The sequence below is a fragment of the Kryptolebias marmoratus genome, linkage group LG23 (genome assembly GCF_001649575.2).
Source record: "Kryptolebias marmoratus isolate JLee-2015 linkage group LG23, ASM164957v2, whole genome shotgun sequence".
Taxonomy (NCBI): domain Eukaryota; kingdom Metazoa; phylum Chordata; class Actinopteri; order Cyprinodontiformes; family Rivulidae; genus Kryptolebias; species Kryptolebias marmoratus.
This window is the reverse complement of record NC_051452.1, coordinates 6,576,495-6,597,204: the sequence shown is the minus strand read 5'-3', so window position 1 is coordinate 6,597,204 and position 20,710 is coordinate 6,576,495. Positions and strand designations below refer to the sequence as shown.

Sequence of the window (20,710 nt, the reverse complement as noted above, 5' to 3'; positions counted from 1 at the left end):
CTATAACTCTGACAAACTTACAGATGTTGAACTAAAACGTGGTGTGGTAGTAGCTGAGAGTCATCCTCAACAGACACTCTAAGCGCCAACAGCTCATTCATAAAGCAGTTAGTACTCATTCCTTCAAGTATTTGATTTCTGGATAGTTTAAACTCACATTTTCTTCTTTTTAATTGTTTATAACTGTTTAGTAATATAGTTAACATGAACCTTTAATGTAACATTTACACAATACGAAATTAAATGCTTTAATGTTTTGTTAATCAGCTGAAAAGCAAATGAATAATGATTTGATTATATGTCACAACGGCCTGCCATACTCACGGTTCCTGTACTTGTTCTTTCGGGAAGAATTAGGCTCCGCCTTCCCTCCAATCCTATTGGACGAGCATAGGGGAGTGGAGCACTCTGATTGGCTCTAGGGAACGTCGCTCCTCTCGCGCACCGCGCTTCCTGGGTTGTCAAAGAAGCAGAGGGGAGGATTCGGGTCGAGCTCCGCATCGCTCCGAGCGACTTTTAATCGGCCACGGAACAAGAAATCCTGTAAGTGGGGCTGTTTGTTGTGTCTCCCGGCGGGTTTCGGTTTCGGACGCTTTAGATTCGGCTTGAATGTTGGCGTTGATCGGCGGAGACCCGGAAGTGGAGCGACGTTTTTTATTGTTTTGTTTTTTTCTTCCTCCTGTCGGAGCTGCGTGACTTTTTAGCGCTCATTTTAAAGCCCCTTAGGCAGCCTCCCCGGAGGCATAACTCGTTTTTATTAACAGTTGGTGAAGCTTCCAGACGGAGTTCATTCTCCTTAAAAACCACACCGAGCTGACGCTTCCATTCACGGCGTTAGCTGTCATTTTAGACAACTTCCTCCTCCTGAGAGGCGATATAACACCGTAATATAAACCGAATCCAACCAAGAGCTGCCAGAAACAAGCTGAAGTCATCGCCAGAACCAGAGCTCTCAGGCAGCAGCTGTAAAATCAGGTTTTTCTGGAAAAACGATGAAAATTAAATGGAGTTCAGCTATGTTGGTTCATCAGAGCCGGGAAGCTGACTCATAAAGATCCTTCAGCTCAGAAAGAAACCCTCCAGCTGTTTTTCAGCTCATATTTCTCCTTCATTGAACAAAATGAACACATAAAAAGATATTTATATATTATTTACACAAGTCAACAGATGCTGTGTATAAACCCCAGCGCTGAAATACAAGATAAATAAACATTGGTTATATTTATCCTCAAACACAAACATCCTAACATCTGGACAGCTGGGACTTTTGTTTCTGTCACTTTTAGACTTTTAAAAATATTTAACTTTATTTAAAATAAAATTTCATGTAGAAAAACATCGACTCCAAATCCTTCAAAAACGTTTTCTAAGAAATCTGCTTCTTAAGCTACTTTTAGCTTTCAGCAGTTGTTCTGCTACTTTTAATGTTTAGCTGTTGTTCTGCTACTTTTATCTTTTAGCTGTCGTTCTGCTACTTTTAGGTTTTAGCTGTTCTGCTACTTTTAGGTTTTAGCTGTCGTTCTGCTACTTTTCTTTTAGCTGTGGTTCTGCTACTTTTATCCTTTAGCTGTTGTTCTGCTACTTCTATCGTTTAGCTGTTGTTCTGCTACTTTTAGGTTTTAGCTGTCGTTCTGCTACTTTTCTTTTAGCTGTGGTTCTGCTACTTTTATCTTTTAGCTGTTATTTTTGCTACTTTTAGGTTTTAGCTGTTGTTCTGCTACTTTTATGTTTTAGCTGTTATTTTGCTACTTTTAAGTTTTAGCTGTTGTTCTGCTACTTTTAGCTTTTAGTTGTCGTTCTGCTACTTTTAGCTATGGTGCTGTTACTTTTAGTCTTTAGCTGTTCTGCTACAGTTAGCTACTGTTCTGCTACTTATATATTTTAACTATTTTGCTTCTTCTAGCTTTCAGCTAGCATTCTGCTTAAACTCGTAAAGCTGAAATGAGCTAAACCGTAGCTAAAAGCTAAAATGCTGAAGGTTTTCTTCATTTCAATTGGGAAAAAAAATTGTAAAAAATTCACAAAAATGATAAAAGTTACAAAAACAAAAAGGCACAGCCGAAATGTCCTGAATGAGCCGAACATTTTGATAACCTGATGGTTCAAACAGCTGAAAGGACGCTGAAGGAAACAACAGCTAAAACCAGAAAAATCTGGCTGTTCGGCGCTGATGTTTCATCTCCTGCAGAGTGTCTTCAAACATCAGCTGAAGTCTCCCTGTCCCCCGTCCCCTGTCCTCTGTCTCCTGTCTCCACCGCAGGACTCATGGCCTTCAGGAAAGTCCTGAGGCGGACGGCGGCCGTCGGAGGCGGAGCCGTTGCCGCGGCGTTCGGGCTGTCGCAGCTGATGGAGTACCGGAGGAGGCAGGTGAGCCTCGGCTGTCCTTCAGCTTGTCCTTCGGCTGTGGTTCTGCAGATCGTGTGTAAAACATGTTGTTTTGTCTGTTAGCAAAATATTATAACAAAAATCCACCCACAGCTGAATAACTTAAAGAGTCAGCCTGATTCAAGATGGCGACCACAAAAAAAGACAGATTAGCTGTGGCGGCCATCTTGAACAGGGTTGACTGCAAATGTTTCATTTAAACTCATCCAGTGGTTCATGAGATATTTTGCTAACAGACAAAGTAGGGAAATGTGTGTTTGGTCGATTATTTCTTTGTTGTGACGAAACTTCTTGGCAATAAATGTTAAAAAGGTTTATTTCACTTTAAATGGCGCCATTTTGTTTGGAAAATGCATCTTTGGGTTTCACCGATGGAAAACTGGTCTTCTTCTTCTTCTGCTGTTAACTCTTCTTCGGTGTTTATCGGACCGGACGGTTGAAGGCTGAAGAAACGAGACAAACAGGAGCCACAGCAGCATGTGGAAGAACCATATGCAGCCACAGCAGCCTGGCTCCGCCTCCTCACGCTGCTCACTGTCTCATCCTTCAGCCATCGGTCACCTGAGCTGACCCCCCCAGGTGTTCAGGCCTTCCTCTCCGTGGGGGGCGAGAGCGGCCATCTTGGAGGACAGCCGGGTCCCAGACTGGAGATACGAATGTATTTTCCAAACAAATTAAAGCGAGAATAAATTTCCAACAGTTTAGGATTTATTGCCAAGAAGTGATCAACCCAACAGATTTCCTTCGCTCAGCATCTGTACAGCTGATTGAGTTGGAGTGTGTACCGTCACGTAGCTGTGGCGGCCATCTTGAATCAGATACACTCCCGACATCCAGCAGCTCAATGCTCCCAGAGCAGCTGAAGTGTGTTGAGCAGCGGGCGCCCGGCTGACGTGAGCTTTTTTTTTTTGTTTTGTGTCCCGGTCCGGTTGATTTGGTCGCCCTCCACACCAAGCCTGGATCGGTAAGCGACGCGTCGAGCCTCTGATGAAATCTAATTATTCCTCACAATAGTTTGTAATCACGCATGCCTCTAATCCCAGTAATTGCAGCGCTGATGAGCTGGATGTCCGTCTTCTTGTAGCAAAGGCATGAGGCTCGGGGACGGCAGGGAACGCAGCGGCCGATTGGCGATTAGCCTCGCTGCGCCCATCTTAACTTAACTTGATTACAGCGAGGAGGAGGAGGAGGGGGGGAGAGGGGGGTGTTTGTCTGTTTGTCTGGAACATCAACAAAAATAGACAATGATTATATCATCGCCTTGTTTGCAGGCGCAGACCTAAATTACAAAAACGCCCGCTAATATTTGCAAGTCAAATGTGGCGGCGGCTTCAAAGCAGCTTGATGCAATCATTTAGCTTGAGCCGCTAAAGAGAAAACCTGAATAAATATTTCATTAGATGTCAAATAATAATTCCTTATATCGCAGGGAAGCTGCTTCGTTGTGATTATTCCTTTAAATTAATGTTTCTAATCAAAGGCTGGGACGGAGGCGAGCCGGCGCCGACTAACGCTTCGCTTTATTTTAGCTACTAATCTTCATCTTCTCTTCTTCACTTGGGCTCTGAAGTGATGCAAGACATTACAGGCACAGCTGGAGGCACCTTTACACATTTACAAAAATTACTTTTTTCAGACTGAAAGCTGAGTTCTTCTTAAAAAAAAATTGATTTCATAAAAATCTGCAATGAAATGTCCAGGTCGTATTCTGCACACCGTACGGCTAAAATACCAAAAATAAACATTAAAGGTTGGTTTCCATCCTCAAAACAATATTTTATTTGAATAATTCTTGATTAAATGCAGATAACTTACAGAAAAAGTTAGTTTTTAAACTTATTATGTCCCATTCAGACTTTAATTGTCTATATTTCTGCAGAAATCTGAACTCCTGAAGTTTAATAAACCACCAGATTAAAGATATTTTAACTAAACGAGGCATTATGACTCGTTTATGGTCAAACCTCGTCATGTTAGGGACGACTCTCAGCTACTACCACTCTGACTGGAGCAGTAGTTGTGTTTGCTAAGGTCATTTGGTTGTTGCGGCCATCTTGAATTGGGCTGAAAGTGACAGGACAGTAATTAGAAGTGGTGTTAAAGGTAAAATTAAGAATGTTTTTAAGTAACAAGATAAAAAATAAATTGTTTTTATGTAAAAAAAAAAACAGATACTTGATCGAAGTAATCCTCTTCTAAAAGTCTGAAAACAGCTCGTTTTAAACGGATGAAACCAAAATAAGAGTTTTAAGTTTGTTGAAATTAATGTGCATCGTCTCTGTGAAACACGGTGGTGGTAGAATCATCATGTGGGCCTAACTCGGTGCACCTGTTTAACTAAAACAATAAAACCTGAAGATTTTCGGCTGATCCTAAAGAAAAACCACTAAAAGTCCTGTTCCAAAGTGCATCTAAAGAAGATTTAAATTAATAATAATTTAATGTTGTTCTTAATGGGTTTGAAGGGATGGATCTAAATCTCTTTAAATATGAACTTATTTCTGCGACATGATGAAGAATCCACTCACTAACGAGTGTTTACGGTGTCTGTTTTTGCTGGTTTTTATGAAGTGATTATCGTTTCCTCCCAGAACCGGGTCGGATCCATAATGTATGAAAGTGATTGCAGATCATTATGTCACATTTATGGTGATTAGAATTCGCCACCAGCAGGCCTGTGTTGTTTTAAAGCAGCTTCCTCGCCTCGACCTCCACCTGAAACCCCCCCGAGCGTCGGTCTGAGCTGTTCCACGTCCTCCTCAGGCGCGGCTAGCTCACGTCGCAGCCGAAGCCGAGCTGAAGGTCCCGTACGCAGACGAGCTGCCGCCACGCCACGCCCAGCTGGCGGCGCTGCGGGACGCCGAGGAGTTCGACGTCCTGGTCATCGGAGGCGGGGCCACGGGGGCCGGATGTGCCTTGGACGCCGTCACGCGCAGTAAGGCCCTCGGCTTCTGCTCGGTGTCATTTCAGCTGTTCAAACAGCAAAACGTTCGGCTGATTCAGAAGACGGCTGCGGGGACTTTAAGTTTCTGTAACTTTTATTCTTTTCTAAATATTTAACTTTGTTTGGAAACTTTTTACCCGTAGAAAGACTCGGAGATCTTCGGCTCCTTTAAAAACTTTGCTCTCCTTGAGGTCTCACATGATCTGTGAGCACTTGAATACGGTGCTGAAGGTGACTCTCAGCTACTACCACACCGAGTTTCAGCTCAGTGTCTGTCCAACTGGCCGAGACATTTTTATGTTTCATTGATCTTTGTCCCCTGGTTCATGATATTTTACTAACAGGACAGACAAACACAGACACTTGCTGCTGGGTGAAAAACATAATTTTTAATTTAAATGTGTGTCTTCTTTAGCTACTTTTAGCCACCTTTCTGCTACTTTTAATTTTTAGCCAGCCTTTTGAAACTTTGTTTTCAATTAGCAATTTGCTTGTTTTAGCTAGGTTTTTGCTCCTTTAGCTTTCAGTTAGCCTTTTGCTTCTTTTAGCCACCATTTTGGTATCTTTAGGTTTCAGTCAGCTTTTTGCTACCTTTAGCTTTTAGACACTTTTCTGCTCCCCTTTGCATTTAGCCAGCCTTTAGCTTCTTTTAGCTTTTAGCCAGCCATTTGATACTCTTAGTATTCATTTAGCTATTTGTTTATTTTAGTTAGATTTTTGCTTCTTTAGCTTTCAGCCAGTCTTTACCTACTTTTAGCCAACCGTTAGCTACCTTAAACTTTGAGCTAGCCTTTTGCATCTGATACTTTGTTTTCAATTAGCTATTTGCTTGTTTAAGCTAGATTTTTGCCTATTTAGCTTTCAGTTAGCCTTTTGCTTCTTTTAGCCACCATTTTGGTATCTTTAGGTTTTAGACAGCTTTTTGCTACCTTTAGCTTACAGCCAGCCTTTAGCTTCTTTTAGCCGCCATTTTGCTACCTTTAGCTTTCAGTTAGCCTTTTGCTACCTTTAGCTTCTTTTAGCCACCTTTTTGCTTCTTTTAGCTTTCAGTTAGCCTTTAGCTTCTTTTAGCTTTCAGCCAGCGTTTAGCTTCTTTTAGCCACCATTTTGCTTCTTTTAGCTTTCAGCCAGCCTTTAGCTTCTTTCAGCCACCATTTTGCTACCTTTAGCTTTCAGTTAGCCTTTAGCTTCTTTTAGCTTTCAGCCAGCGTTTAGCTTCTTTTAACCACCATTTTGCTTCTTTTAGCTTTCAGTCAGCGTTTAGCTTCTTTTAGCCACCATTTTTCTACCTTTAGCTTTCAGTTAGCCTTTAGCTTCTTTTAGCTTTCAGCCAGTGTTTAGCTTCTTTCAGCCACCATTTTGCTTCTTTTAGCTTTCAGTCAGCGTTTAGCTTCTTTTAGCCACCATTTTGCTACCTTTAGCTTTCAGTTAGCCTTTAGCTTCTTTTAGCTTTCAGCCAGCGTTTAGCTTCTTTTAGCCACCATTTTGCTACCTTTAGCTTACAGCCAGCCTTTAGCTTCTGTTAGCCGTAGCGGCTCAGTTTCAGCTGTCGTTCAGCCGTTTCCCTCTCGTCCTCAGATCTGAAAACGGCCCTCGTGGAGCGAAGCGACTTCTCTTCGGGCACCAGCAGCCGAAGCACCAAGCTGATCCACGGCGGCGTGCGGTACCTCCAGAAGGCCGTCATGCAGCTGGACTACGAACAGGTCGCCCGGCGTTTCACTCGCTCATCGCTCCGTTCAGCTGTTCACCCTGTCGCCCGTCCTGATGCTGTGTTTCTATCCACCAGTACCTGATGGTGAAGGAGGCTCTGCACGAGCGAGCCAACCTGCTGGAGATCGCTCCTCACCTGTCGGCGCCGTTACCCATCATGCTTCCTGTCTACAAGTGGGTGTCAGAGCCGGGGGGGGGGTGGGGCATACGAGGAGTCGTCTCTTCCTGTTTGTTGATTGTTTTCGTTGTTTGCTGGAAGATGGTGGCAGCTGCCGTACTACTGGGCGGGGATCAAGATGTACGACCTGGTGGCCGGGATCCACTGCCTGAAGAGCAGCTACGTCCTCAGCAAGTCCAGGGCGCTGGAGCTGTTCCCCATGCTGAAGAAGGACAGGCTGGTGGGCGCCATCGTCTACTACGACGGTCAGGCGCCGCGCCGCGTTCCTGCCGTGGCTCCACGCAGCCTCTGCGTGCGCCGCTTTAACGCTTGTTTTCACCCAACCGTAGCGACGAGAACGGCCGCTAAATCGGTGTCAGACCAGCTGATCTCCTGAGGGTTTACAAGTTAAATAAATAAACAGATTTTTTACTACTATAAAAGTACAAATACTATAAAAGTACTGGGATTCTTTGAAGGAGCGCACATCGTCTGCTGCCCTCCAGGACACAGCTTCAGACTCAGACCGTCTCGTGACGAGAAACGATTGCGCTTTGGTCGTTTCGCTCAAACCATAAGAATGATAATCGGCGCGTCTCATCACATCACACTCAGAGTACAAGCTGGAGATGACTGTCAGCTACTACCACCATGAATCTGTGAAAGTGGCTGAAGGTCAGCCGACGTTCATCCAGTGATTCGTTTCTGGGAGTTCAATCAAAATCCACCAAGAGCTAAAAAAACCAGCATCAGTCTGTGTGTTTGACACCTGATGAACGTTCAAGATGGCCGCCACAGCCAACTGACAGCGTTCAGAATTCCTCCGGTTATTGTTCCTCGGACACGTTGAGTTGTTTTTTTTGTTTTGTCTTTCGGACTAACGCCCGTTTCTGTAAACATAAAAAGCTGAAGTTCGGGAAAAAAGGCGGTGGGGTTTCGTTTTCGCGCGGGCGGCGGTTTCACTGAGACCCCCGTGGCGGCTTCGTTTCGAGGCGTGTGCCAGTCCGGTTCTGAGAGGGAAACGCAGGTTGGGTTCCCGCTGTAACCACGGCAGCAGCAGGGAAAGATGCTGCTTCTCTGCTCCGCCGGGAGAGAAGGTCAGATTTCTAAATGTCACGGGCGTGATTCTTCCAGACGGCATAATTGGAGGAAAGAAAACACCTCCCCCACCTCCTCCTCCTCCTCCTCCTCCTCTCAGAGCCGACGGTGGAGGAGGGGGAAGGAGGCGCTCCCTTTCATCTCGGAGAATGTTGGATTTCCCTCCAGGTTCATCACGACTCTCAGCTACTACCACCTCTAATATGAGCTCAGGCAGTAGAACCAGCTGGGTTGTAGCCATCTTGTGTTTGCAAACATCAGTTAGCTGTGGCGGCCATCTTAAATCGAGTTGACTCAGGTAATCAGTCTATCCACTGGTTCGTGAGATATTTTGCTAACACCACAGACACAGGCGGCGAGCGATAAGGAACCGAGTTTAAAAAGCAGCAGAAGGAGAAAGTTTTCCAGATTTCTGTTTTAGATTTGGGATCGTGACGAGTCACGGGCCGCCGTTGTTTCTGAAAATCAGCCGACAGGCTGAAGAGTTCAGCTGCTCTGAAGCAGAAACCTTTACCACTTAGCTAAAGGCTGCCACATTTAGCTGTTCCTTTGCTACTAGCCACTTCATACTTTTAGTTTTTAGCTAGCCTTCCACTATTCTTTTTTTGGCTTCAAGTTAGCCTTGTGCTTTTTTTAGCCAACCTTTTGCCACATTTAGCTTTTTAACCTGCTGCCACATTTAGCTTGTAGCTACTCTTATGCTAGTTTAACTAGCCTTAGCTGCAATTAGCTAACCACTTGATACTTTTAGCAAATCTTTTGCTACTTTAACTCTTAGCTACCTTTTTGTTACTTTAGCTTTTAGCTTGCCTTTTGCTACATTTAGCTTTTTAACATGTTGCCACACTTAGCTTGTGGCTATTCTTTGATTGCTTTACGTAGCCCTAGCTAGTTTTAGCTTTTAGCTAACCATTTGATACTTTAAGCAAGGCTTTTGCTACTTTTAGTTTGTAGCTTCAAGTTAGCCTTTTGCTACTTTTAGCATGTTGCCACACTTAGCTTGTGGCTATTCTTTTAGATAGCCTTAGCTAGTTTTAGCTTTTCGCTTATCATTTGATACTGTTAGCAAGGCTTTTGCTACTTTACCTCTAAGCTATCTTTTTGGTATTTTAGTTTTTAGCTAGCCTTCCGCTATTTTTAGCTTCAAGATAGCCTTTTGCTACTATTAGCTTTTTAACTTGTTGCCACATTTATCTTGTAGCGTTTCCTTTGCCACTTTTAGCTCGTGTTTTGTTATTTTTAGCCTTAAGCTGTTGTTCTTCAGCGCTCTCATTGGGTTTTCATCAGTGAACGTCGGTAATAATAAAAATATATTTTTGTTGTTTGTTTTTTTCCCGCCCTTTTTCAGGTCAGCACAACGACGCCCGAATGAACCTTGCCATCGCTCTCTCCGCCGCTCGCCACGGCGCCGCCGTCGCCAACTACACCGAGGTGGTTCGGCTGCTGAAGACCGAAGAGCAGAAGGTGTGCGGAGCGCGCTGCCGTGACGTCATCACAGGTGAGGCGAGCTCGGCCCAAACAGCAGAACGTTGCCATGGCGACACGTTAACGGCTGTCAGGGGTCACAAACTTGAACGGTTTTAATGTTGAACGTAAATAATCAGAATAATTACATTCTTCATTTCAGCTGAAGATGTTAAGTAGCTAAAATTAGCAAACAAACAGTCAGGAACATTTCCACACCTGTAGTTAAATATATGCTAAAATCAGCTAAAGTGTAGCCCTAAGCTAAAAAGAGTCCAAACGATAGCTAAAAGAAGCGAAACTAGGTTAAAACTAAAATCAAGAGAACAGTAGCTAGAAGCTAAAAGCAGTAAAACAGCAGCTAAAATCAGCAAACAGACAACTGGCTAAAATTATTAAAGCAAAAGCTAAAGTTAAAACTAGCAAAACAGTAGGTAGCATTACCAGAACTGTAGCTAAAAGCTAAAAGGAGCAAAGCAGTAGCTAAAAACAGCTTAAGAAGACTAAAGTAGAGTCAGGTGACCATGAACATGAAAACAAACAAACCCTGCTGTTCCCACGTTATTATCACGGGCGATCATGTGTTAGCAAAATATATCATAACCCTCTGGACAGATTTTGAGGACCCCTATAAGAGATAATTATTGGATGTTCATCTTCTGGCGTTTTTTTCTCTTTTCAGGGCAGGAGTTCGACGTGAAGGCGAAGTGCGTGATTAACGCCACCGGGCCGTTCACGGACTCACTGAGGAAGATGGACGAGCAGGAAGTCCCGAACATCTGCCAGCCCAGCGCCGGCGTCCACATCGTCATCCCGGGTTACTACAGGTACCAGAAGCCGCTTTGAACCCCGCCGCTTCCTGCCGCTCCCCGCTGCATCAGCTCATCCCTCAGGTGTTTAAACGCCAAGGCGGCTAAACTGTTTTCTGACCTTCGCTGCGGCGCGAGGACAGCCTCCTCCGGTAAGATCCGGCGCCACAGCGGAGGGTTTTAAAGTTCAGCTCAGCTTATTGAGTGAAACCCGAGGGAGCGCGAGCCCTTTGAACAGAAATGCCAACCACCTAATTTCCTTCCTCCTCCTACATGTCGTTTTTTTCCTGTTTTTCCTCGGCGCCGCCTCCTAACCGCCTCTGTCTCATTCAGTCCGGACAACATGGGCCTCCTGGACCCGGCCACGAGCGACGGCCGGGTCATCTTCTTCCTGCCCTGGGAGAACATGACGGTCGCCGGCACCACCGACACGCCCACCGACGTGACGGCGCACCCCATCCCCGGGGAGGATGACATCAACTTCATCCTGAGGGAGGTGCGCAACTATCTGAGCGCCGACGTGGAAGGTACCGGCGCCTCCTGTGGGTCATTATCAGCCGCTAATCTCATTTTTAATCCTCATCCAGACTCCTGCTGGTCGGCTGGAGGAACTCTGAAAACAATGTTTTTGTTTTTCTGGAAAAATACAAAAGGAGTGCCGAAATCTGAATCACTTAGCTGAAGAAGCTGAAAGCTAGCTAAAAGCTAACAGTAGCAAAAAGGAGCAAAAAGCCAGCTAGGAGTTAAAAGTAGCAAAATGGTTGTTAGATGTACAAAAACACTTAACAAAAACTAAAAGTAACACAACACCAGCTGAAAGCTAAAAGTAGCTGAAAGCTAGCTAAATGCTAAAACCAACCAAAGATTATCTAAAAGTAAACAGGTTAGCTAAATATAGCAGAACGTTATCTTTTAACTAAAATTAGCATTAGCAGTAATAGCATGGACAGTAGTAGTACTAGCAGTAGTAAAATCACTAGTAGCAGTAGTAGTACTAGCACTAGCAGTACTAGTATTAGCAGTATCCGTATTAGCAGTAATACTATTTGTAGTAGTAGTATGAGCAGTAGCAGTATTAGCAGTAATACTATTACCAGTAGTACTACTAGCAGTAGCAGTACTAGCAGTAGCAGTAGTAGTATTAACAGTAGCAGTAGTAGTACCAGTGGTAGTACTAGTTGTAGAATTAGCATTAGCAGAAGTAGTAGTACAAGCAGTAGTTGAATTACCATTCGTAGTAATACTTTTAGCAGTCGTAATACTAACAGTAGCAGTACTAGTACTAGCAGTAGTAGTAGTAGTACTAGTACTAGCAGTAATGGAATCAGTATTAGCAGTAATACTATAAGAAGTAGTAGTACTAAAAGCAGCAATAGTAGTACTAGTATTAGAAGTAGTAGAATCAGTATTAGCAGTAATACGATTAGCAGTAGTAGTACTAACAGTAGCACAAGTAGAATTAGCAGTAGTAGTAATAGTACTAGCAGTAATAGTACTAGTACTAGCAGAAGTCTGCTGAAGTAGAAAATGTTTTTGAAGGATTTAAGGAGATCTCAGTGTATTTCAATCAGGATTGTTTTTGGAAATAAAGTTAAATATTTTGCAAAGTATAAAAGTTACAAAAACTAAAAGTCAGAGCACACATCTCCTGGATAAGCCGAACATTTTGATATATGAACGGCTAAAACAACTTAAAACATGCCAAAGTAGATGACCAAAAATGTATTGGAAAAAAAGCGGGAAACTATCAGAGAAAATGCTGAGTCAGCGTTCGTAATTCTAAAGAACAGGAGCTTTTTGTCTGTTTTTGTAGAAATGTGTGATTTAATTTCTCCAGAAGACTCACCTGTCTGTGCCCACCTGTCTTCAGTCCGCAGGGGGGACGTCCTGGCGGCGTGGAGCGGCATCCGCCCCCTGGTGACGGACCCCAACTCCAGAGACACCCAGTCCATCTGCAGGAACCACGTGGTCAGCATCAGCAACAGCGGGCTGGTCACCATCGCAGGTCAGCCCCGCCCCCTGTGACAGGACCCGCTTCCTGTCAGCGACCTTTAACCTCTCGCCCCGTGTGTTCAGGTGGGAAGTGGACCACCTACAGGTCCATGGCCGAGGAGACTCTGGACGCAGCCATCAAAGGCCTCAGCCTCGCAGCCGAACCCTGCAGGACGGTGGGTCTGATGCTGGAGGGAGCGAAGGGCTGGACGCCGACGCTCTACATCCGCCTGGTGCAGGACTACGGCCTGGAGAAGGAGGTGAGGAAGACCTGCCGCCTGCAGCCGAAGGACCGCTGAAGTTCAGATGATCAGAACAAAAGCTGAAATCATCAAAGATTAGCAAAACAGTAGCAGAATGCTAACAATTGCAGCTAAAACCTTGAATTAGTGAAACCGCTTAAAATCAAAATTAGACACAGTAACTAAGTCTAAATTAGCAAAACCACAGCTAAAAGCTAAACAGAAAAACTGTAGCTATAAGCTAACATTAGCCACAAGCTAAAAATTGAAGCTAGAAGCTAAAACTAGCAAAACAGCTCAAAAAAACAAAATTAGTGAATAATTAGTAAGTCTAAATTGACAAAACCCTAGTTTTGCAAAAAAAATAGCTAAACAGTAGCCAAAATCTAAAACTAGCAAAACAGCTAAAAACCTAAATTGGTAAAACAGTAACTAAAACTACAAATTAGCAAAGCTATAGATAAAAGCTAAACTTAGTAAAACTGTAGCCAAAAGCTAAAACCAGCCAAAATGTATTCAAAAGCCCAAAAATAACAAAACAATAGCTAAAAGCTAAAAGTAGCCAAAGCTAAAATTGGCCAAACAGTAACTACAGTTAAATTAGCTAACTCACTGCTAAAAACTAAAGTTAGTAAAACAGTAGCTAAAAGGAAAAATTAGCTAAGCAGTAGCTAAAACCTGGAAACAGTAGCTGAAAGCTAAAATTAGCTAAACAGTAGCTAAAATGAAGCATGTGTGTTGAAGTAGATTTCAAAGAGGACACAGTTTTTAAGGATTTGAAGAGTTCTCAAAGCAATCCTGAAAGAAAAAAAAATAAAAAAGTGAAATAAATTAAAAGCCGAAGGTCATGACTGTAACGCCCTAAACGAGCTGAACATTTTGGTTAAAACAGCTGAACGTTAACTGAAGGAGTTATTTCAAAACCACATCATGAGTGCCGACTCGGCGTTCTCACCATCTTCACCTTAAATGATGTCACAGAGGAAAAGTCATTAGCAGTAAGAGTGTGGATTATATGCTACAACAGCCTGCCGTAGACACGCAGCCAACATTAAATCTGACCTTTCTGCGACACAAAACACCGGCGTCACGTTGAAACGCAGCGTTATCTGCTCAATTCATCAACAGCGTTTGGCTGGGACACATTTGACTGTCGTCAGCTCAGCGCCGCCTCCGATAATTAGCCTGCTGCTTTTTTTTTTATTATTTATTAAAAGCAGCCAAACTCTGTAAGCCCCGCCCCTCATTAGAGGCAGCGGCAGCCGAAGGGTTCTGGAGAATTTTCCCTGAAAGGTCAGTGTTGATATTTGGACGGCGTGTGGCCTTTCACACCGTCGGCGGGCGGGCCAACCGTCTGAATAACAAACAGCCTCCTCTGCTCGGGAAACGGACGCTCGGGTTTTTCTTCAGGCACGAAACGGCTCCTCGAAGGAATGCATGTCGCCCATCGGTGGTTCGTGAGATATTTTGCTAACAGTCGAACAAACCCACTAGCAGTTACATTATCGCCCTTTACCCAGGAACCGCAGCTGGTTTAACTCTGTGTTTTTTATTGAATTTAAATGTAAATAAAAATGAATTTCACGTGTTCCTGTCGTTCAGGTCGCCCAGCACCTGGCCTCCACCTACGGAGGGAAGGCGTTCGACGTGGCCAAAATGGCTCAGGTGACGGGACAGAGGTGGCCGATCGTCGGGAAGAGGCTGGTGTCTGAGTTCCCCTACATCGAGGCTGAGGTACGAGCAGGACGCCGCTCGGCCTGGTAACGGTCCGGTTCTGTGTCCGAGGACTCCCTGAGACCGTGTTTTTGTCTTCCGCAGGTCCTCTACGCCGTCAAGGAGTACGCCTGCACCGCCATCGACGTCATTGCTCGGCGGACGCGCCTGGGCTTCCTGAACGTCCAGGCGGCGGACGAAGCGCTCCCACGCATCGTTCAGATCATGGGCAAAGAGCTGAGCTGGAGTCAGGAGAAGAAGACGGTACCTGTTTCTGCAACAAACACCGAGTGTGAAAGGAAGTTAAACCAGAGAAGCTGAAACTTAAAGGTGGAGCAAGCAGAACAGAGGCTAAAATCATCAGAACACACTAAAATCAGCAGAACAGAGACTGAAATCATCAGAACACACTAAAATCAACAGAACGGAGACTAAAATCAGCAGAACAGAGGCTAAAATCAGCAGAACAGAGACTAAAATCAGCAGAACAGAGGCTAAAATCAGCAGAACAGAGGCTAAAATCAGCAAAACAGAGGCTAAAATCAGCAGAACAAAGACTGAAATCAGCAGAACAGAGGCTAAAATCAGCAGAACAGAGGCTAAAATCAGCAAAACAGAGGCTAAAATCAGCAGAACAGAGGCTAAAATCAGCAGAACAAAGACTGAAATCAGCAAAACAGAGGCTAAAATCAGCAGAACAGAGACTAAAATCAGCAAAACAGAGGCTAAAATCAGCAAAACAGGCTAAAATCAGCAGAACAGAGACTAAAATCAACAGAACAGAGGCTAAAATCAGCAGAACAGAGACTGAAATCAGCAGAACAGAGGCTAAAATCAGCAAAACAGAGGCTAAAATCAGCAGAACAGAGGCTAAAATCAGCAAAACAGAGGCTAAAATCAGCAAAACAGAGGCTAAAATGACAAGAACCAAAGCTAAAATGAGCTGAACAGAGGCTAAAATGACAAGAACCAAAGCTAAAATGACAAGAACCAAAGGTAAAATGAGCAGAACAGAAGCTAAAATGACAAGAATGGAAGCTAAAATCAGCAGAACAGAGGCTAAAACAACAAAACCCAAAGTTAAAACCAGAAGAATTGAAGCTATAATCAGCAGAACAGGGTCAAAATGACAAGAACCAAAGCTTAAATTAGAATAACAGAAGCTAAAATAAGCAAAACAGAGGCTAAAATTAGCACGACAGAAGCTACAATTAGCAAAAATAGAGGCTAAAAGCAGTAGAACAGTAGTTTAAAGCTAAAATAAGGCAAAACAGTAGCTTAAAGAAGCAGAACAGTAGCTAATAGCTGAAAGGAGCAGAAGAGATGCTAAAATTACAAAAACAGATGCTAAAGCTAAATTCAACAGAATAGTAGCTAAAAGCAATGAAAGAAGAATGTCACAGCAGCCGTCTCCTCAATACGAATGGGTAAAATAACAGAGTGCTGATGTTTGTCTGAAGAAACTACGGACAGGAAGACGACGATGAAAATGCCGAGTCATGCTGAGCCATGCTGAGTCAGCGTTCACACAAATAAAATAAAGTATTCAGCTGCTCAACATGAGTGAAAGTTTGTTTCCAAACTTGTCAGTTAATCGGTTGTAGAGGTGCGTCCGGCGGCGCTGAACTCCGTCCCGTCTGATATTTTCCCTCCAGGAGGAGATGGAAGCAGCCAGGAAGTTTCTGTACCACGAGATGGGCTACAGGTCGCGCTCCGAGCAGCTCACAAAGACCTCCGAGATCAACCTGGACTACCAGGAAATCGTCAGGTACCCGTGTGTTTTATTTCCTCTCAGCCGTGAAGCTCTGGTTTTAGACGAACACCGGTCATTAGGGACGTCTGCTGCAGGTACAAGAATCGATTCCATAAGTTCGACAAGGAGACCAAAGGCTTCATCACCACCGTGGACGTCCAGAGAGTTCTGGAGGTGAGTTCCTCTCGGCCCGTCTTTCGTCTCCTGCTTACGTCATCGACCCACGCCTCATTTCTTTCGTCTGCAGAGCATCAACGTCCACATCGATGAAAACGCCCTGCATGAAATCCTCAATGAGGTGGACCTGAACAAGAACGGGCAGGTGGAAATCGACGAGTTCCTGCAGGTTTGCTGCTGAAGTTCTTCTCTCAGTTTCGGTCCTGGTACCTGATTATGGCCGCAGATTGATCAGTGCGTGTTTAAAAAAAAGAGGAAAGTAGACAAATGGAGGCTGAAGTAATATATGACAGCGTAGTATTAACACATAATACCGCCTACTTACTGGGTAGGTGCTGGATAGTTACCAGGTAAGTACGTGCCAGGTACCAACCGGGTACATACTGCGGACATATGTGCCAGGGTACCTACAGGGTACTACTAGGTACCTACTGGTTACAGTCATCCATAGTACGTGTGGGACAGGGTACTACTAAGTACCTACTGGTTACAGTCATCCATAGTACGTATGGGACAGGGTACTACTAGGTACTGACTGGTTACAGTCATCCATAGTATGTGTGGGACAGGGTACTACTAGGTACTGACTGGTTACAGTCATCCATAGTACGTGTGGGACAGGGTACTACTAGGTACCTACGAGGTATCGTTCATGCCATGGTACCTTCTGGATAACTAAAGGGTATATAAGTGCCAAATACCCTCCCTGTGAGTACCATGTAACAAGTCACTTCATAGTTCTACCTGGTCCCCATAGGTACCGGGTACTTATTTTACCCTGTGAGAACCAGGCTGTCTTATGTATTCCTACCAAAATGTTCAGGTAAGTGAGTAAAAAAAGAACAATCGATGAAGACGACTTTTAGAGATTACAGCGGAGTCTTGGTGCTTCGAAGGAAAACAGAAATGAGGGATGGAAGCAGCCTGGAGTCCTCTGTTGAATTTAGATTTGAGAGGATTCTTCTTGTTTTTACCTGAAGCTAAAAACTGCAGCAGGTTTCAGAGCAGCTCTGCAGCCTTCAGATAATTACTTCTACCTGAGGACAGCGGCTCGCCGCCTCCTGACAGCGTGACCTTTGCGGCTGCCGTTCGCTCTCTGTACCGTGTCCTCCGCTGTTCCCTCTGCAGCTGATGAGCGCCGTGAAGAAGGGACAAGTGTCCGACAGCCGCCTGGCCATCCTCATGAAGACCGCCGAGGAGACGCTGGACAAACGAGGGCCGGTGACGGTGGACCGGAGCGGGGGCGGAGTCTGAGCCTGATGAGAGCCGTCGGCGGCGCTCGCGGCGGCGTCGACGACTGGAAAAGGAGAGGAAAATGCAAATGGGACGATTTGAATGACAATAACGCAATCAGGGACGCAGCGGGACGAGCTGGGCCGAATCAAGCCGCTCTCCTCCGTGTGTTTGGGCTGAAATCGAATCTAATGATTGAAGTCAGGGAGAAGATGTTTGCCTCATTCCTCTGAAAACACAAAATGTTTTATATCCTCCTTTAATTCATCATATTATCCTTTGATCAACAGTCACGTTGTGCTTCAGCTGCCGTTTTCTAAAAAAACAAACAATATTTATACGACAGAAAGGTCATTTTCTGAAGTTACAGCCGTTTTTCTTTTACACAAATAACAAACATGACTTTTAATATGCGTGGTTGTGCAGATAAATTAAGATATTACTTAAAAAGTATTAAAGCACATAAAGTAAAAGTGCCATTACAGGAGAAAAAGATGCACCTATGAGGCTTAAAAGTTTTTTTAATCGCGTCTCCATGACGTCTTGAAATGTTTGCGGGTGAAATTTTAACACGTTCGAAGGGTTCTGGGGACAAATATTCCGTCAGAAAGTCGTCACGGGTGTCTTAAACTCGCCTCAGCTCCTTGGACAACATGACTTTATTGTCTTTTTTAAAAATATTCCTGTAAACAGAGCCGGGTTTGAAGAAATGTCTTCATTCAGATGAAAACTTCTGTAGTAAGCACTCCAGGCCTGTAGGTGGCGCTGTGATGCTGCCACCGCGAACAGGAAACAAGGCATAGAGCTTACACGCTTTGTTCTAAACGTAAACCACAAGAAGAACAGGTCACACTCAGATCCAAGGTTAGATTAGAGGCCCCCCCCCAAAAAAAGAGGGATTTTCATTTAATTTTCTGCCTCCAGTCACTCCCCGATAGCCTCGGCTCAGACAGAAACCACTTTTAGTCTAAAACGAGGCGTCTATATAAGGCCCCGCCCCCTGCTTTCTGATTGGTCAGATTCTGGAAGCCTGGTTTACGAACCGTAATGACAGTTTTATTCTTACAGGGTTCACTTTTACTCATTTTTATCTTTTTTATTTGAAACTTGGGACTGATTTGTTTAAAACATCTTACATTTATACATCTAAAATATAAATAATATTCAGATAAAACTAAATTTGTTTTAAAGTTGAAACAAATATCAGTACTTTTAGTTCCTTGGCGTCGTTTATTTGCTGCAGCCTTTCAGGTTTTGGGCAAATTTATTGGAGTTTAATTTAATTCAGAGCAAATTAATTAATCAGAGCTTTAAAGTCTGACCATAAACCTGCTGAACATTTAACAAATAATGCCTGAAGGGAACAAATAAAGAGTATTTACCTGCATTTTTAAAGAGTTTTCAGTCTTTCTAATAACATTTATCACCTCAAACAATCCTGCTGCTCGAATTATTTTATTTTAAACAGATGATTTAAGTATTTTTGTTCTTTCTAAAGCAACCTGCGACAAAACACTTATTCCTTCTGTCACTACAGCTGTTTGTTGCTCAGATTTTATTTAATTATATCAGGAGGGAACAATGAGGATTTTATAATCACATGTTCAACTCTAAAAGATAAAAAGTTATTTTATTTTTATGTTTCTGACTAAAAACAGAGATCTCTGTTGTATCAAAGCACATCCAGTCTGAGATCAAAAACTTATTTATATTTCTGAATGTTTTAGTGTTTCTGCAACATATGATTATATAAATGTGCCTTAATGTGCTTCAGTATGATAACAAATGTTTTTTAATGTTTATTACATAAATTGTATTTGAATTTTATTCTGTCAATTTTGTGCAAAAAGAGGTAAAACGTGGAACCATGTGGGGATATTTTTAATATTTTAGTGTATTTCTATTTTTATGACCATTTATAAGTCTCCTTTTTTACCATTTATGATAAAAAAACCTGTCACATTCTGCTTTTATGACCATTTATAAACAGTCGTATTCAGTTATTACCATTTATAACCAATCTTATTGTTTTTATGACCAGTTATAAACAATCATTCTGTCTTTATAACTTTTTAAAACAAGTCATTTTGTTTTAATCACAGATTCTTTTTTATGGCCAGTAATATTTTTTATTACCATTTATAGTCACAAAGAGATTCTTTTTTTATGACCATTAATGATCACAAACATTTTACCTGTTTTTATTTTTATTTTCTGCTGTATTATAAAAATAAAGTTCCTGTTTGAAATAAAACAGGTAATAATTAAATTTAAGTTGAAGTCGCTTCTGTTTTTTCTCTTTATATTCCTACGTTACGGTTGCAGAGTTAAAGCACGGTCAGGGTTGACCCTGAAATCAATCGGGATCATCCTTTAACTCGTGAGGCGTCCAGCCGTGCAGTTGGACATTCCTGCGTTAGTAAAGGGTCATCGGTGTCGAGCTCGGACGAGAAACTGAATCGTAGCAGAAGTTTCACAAAGACGCCGACCTTTATACGAAGGGATTTCCCGACGCTGCGGCAGCGGGAGGAGGGAGATCAGAGTTATATGACGAGGACGACTTGGATTTTGTGACATTTTATAAGGTCCTGATTCAAACAGGAACCAAAACGATGAGCCTGATTGTATTTTATCCACGCCCCCCCCGGCTCGTCCCTCTGCATACGTTAACGGCGTTAGCGCCCCCTCAGTAATTAGAAACGCAGGAGAGGGAATTCTCAGACGGTAAACGAGTTTCCACAAACAAGCTGCTGGGAATAACGAGCTTTAATTGGAAGTGAAGAGCAGATCAGTAATTATAGTAAATAAGACAATTAATGGATTATCTGAGACAATAATCAACTTCAGCTGTTAACATGGGATTTCACTGAACTTGGGTGTGGTAGTAGCTGAGAGTTGTCCACAGCACAACGTTCTGGAGTCCCATTCGATTTGATTCATCTGAAAGGGGACAGAGTCGTTTAATAAAACACTCAGAATTAGACAAAAGGCTGTTATTCATTTCCAACCGTGACGTTAAAAAGGTAAAAAAAT

General features: G+C 43.3%; 1 protein-coding gene across 3 annotated transcripts; it reads left to right on the top strand.

Annotated features, from left to right (window-relative positions):
- The first annotated feature begins 422 nt into the window (after positions 1-422).
- On the top strand, positions 423-19,615 carry gpd2 (glycerol-3-phosphate dehydrogenase 2 (mitochondrial)). 3 transcript variants are annotated; one of them, XM_017441245.3, is made up of 18 exons: positions 423-543; positions 2,261-2,367; positions 3,341-3,349; positions 5,149-5,320; positions 6,908-7,032; positions 7,116-7,213; positions 7,299-7,462; positions 9,643-9,792; positions 10,441-10,585; positions 10,901-11,094; positions 12,438-12,572; positions 12,644-12,819; positions 14,404-14,535; positions 14,620-14,778; positions 16,170-16,282; positions 16,363-16,441; positions 16,515-16,613; positions 17,573-19,615. In XM_017441245.3, exons 2-18 carry the CDS (start codon positions 2,266-2,268, stop codon positions 17,696-17,698), a joined length of 2,178 nt encoding a protein of 725 aa, XP_017296734.1. In that variant the 5' UTR covers positions 423-543; positions 2,261-2,265; the 3' UTR covers positions 17,699-19,615. The 3 variants fall into 3 exon arrangements, with proteins under 3 accessions (XP_017296734.1, XP_017296735.1, XP_037829833.1); XM_017441246.3 differs by lacking the exon at positions 3,341-3,349; XM_037973905.1 differs by having other exon boundaries at positions 16,170-16,441; positions 17,573-17,705.
- The last annotated feature ends 1,095 nt before the right edge of the window (positions 19,616-20,710 follow it).

Excerpts from the sequence above, each read along its gene's own strand:
- gpd2 (XM_017441245.3), top strand. The coding sequence starts at position 2,266 with ATGGCCTTCAGGAAAGTCCTGAGGCGGACGGCGGCCGTCGGAGGCGGA. Across the intron at positions 7,214-7,298 it reads ATCATGCTTCCTGTCTACAA|ATGGTGGCAGCTGCCGTACT; the intron begins GTGGGTGTCAGA and ends GTTTGCTGGAAG. Across the intron at positions 9,793-10,440 it reads CTGCCGTGACGTCATCACAG|GGCAGGAGTTCGACGTGAAG; the intron begins GTGAGGCGAGCT and ends TTCTCTTTTCAG.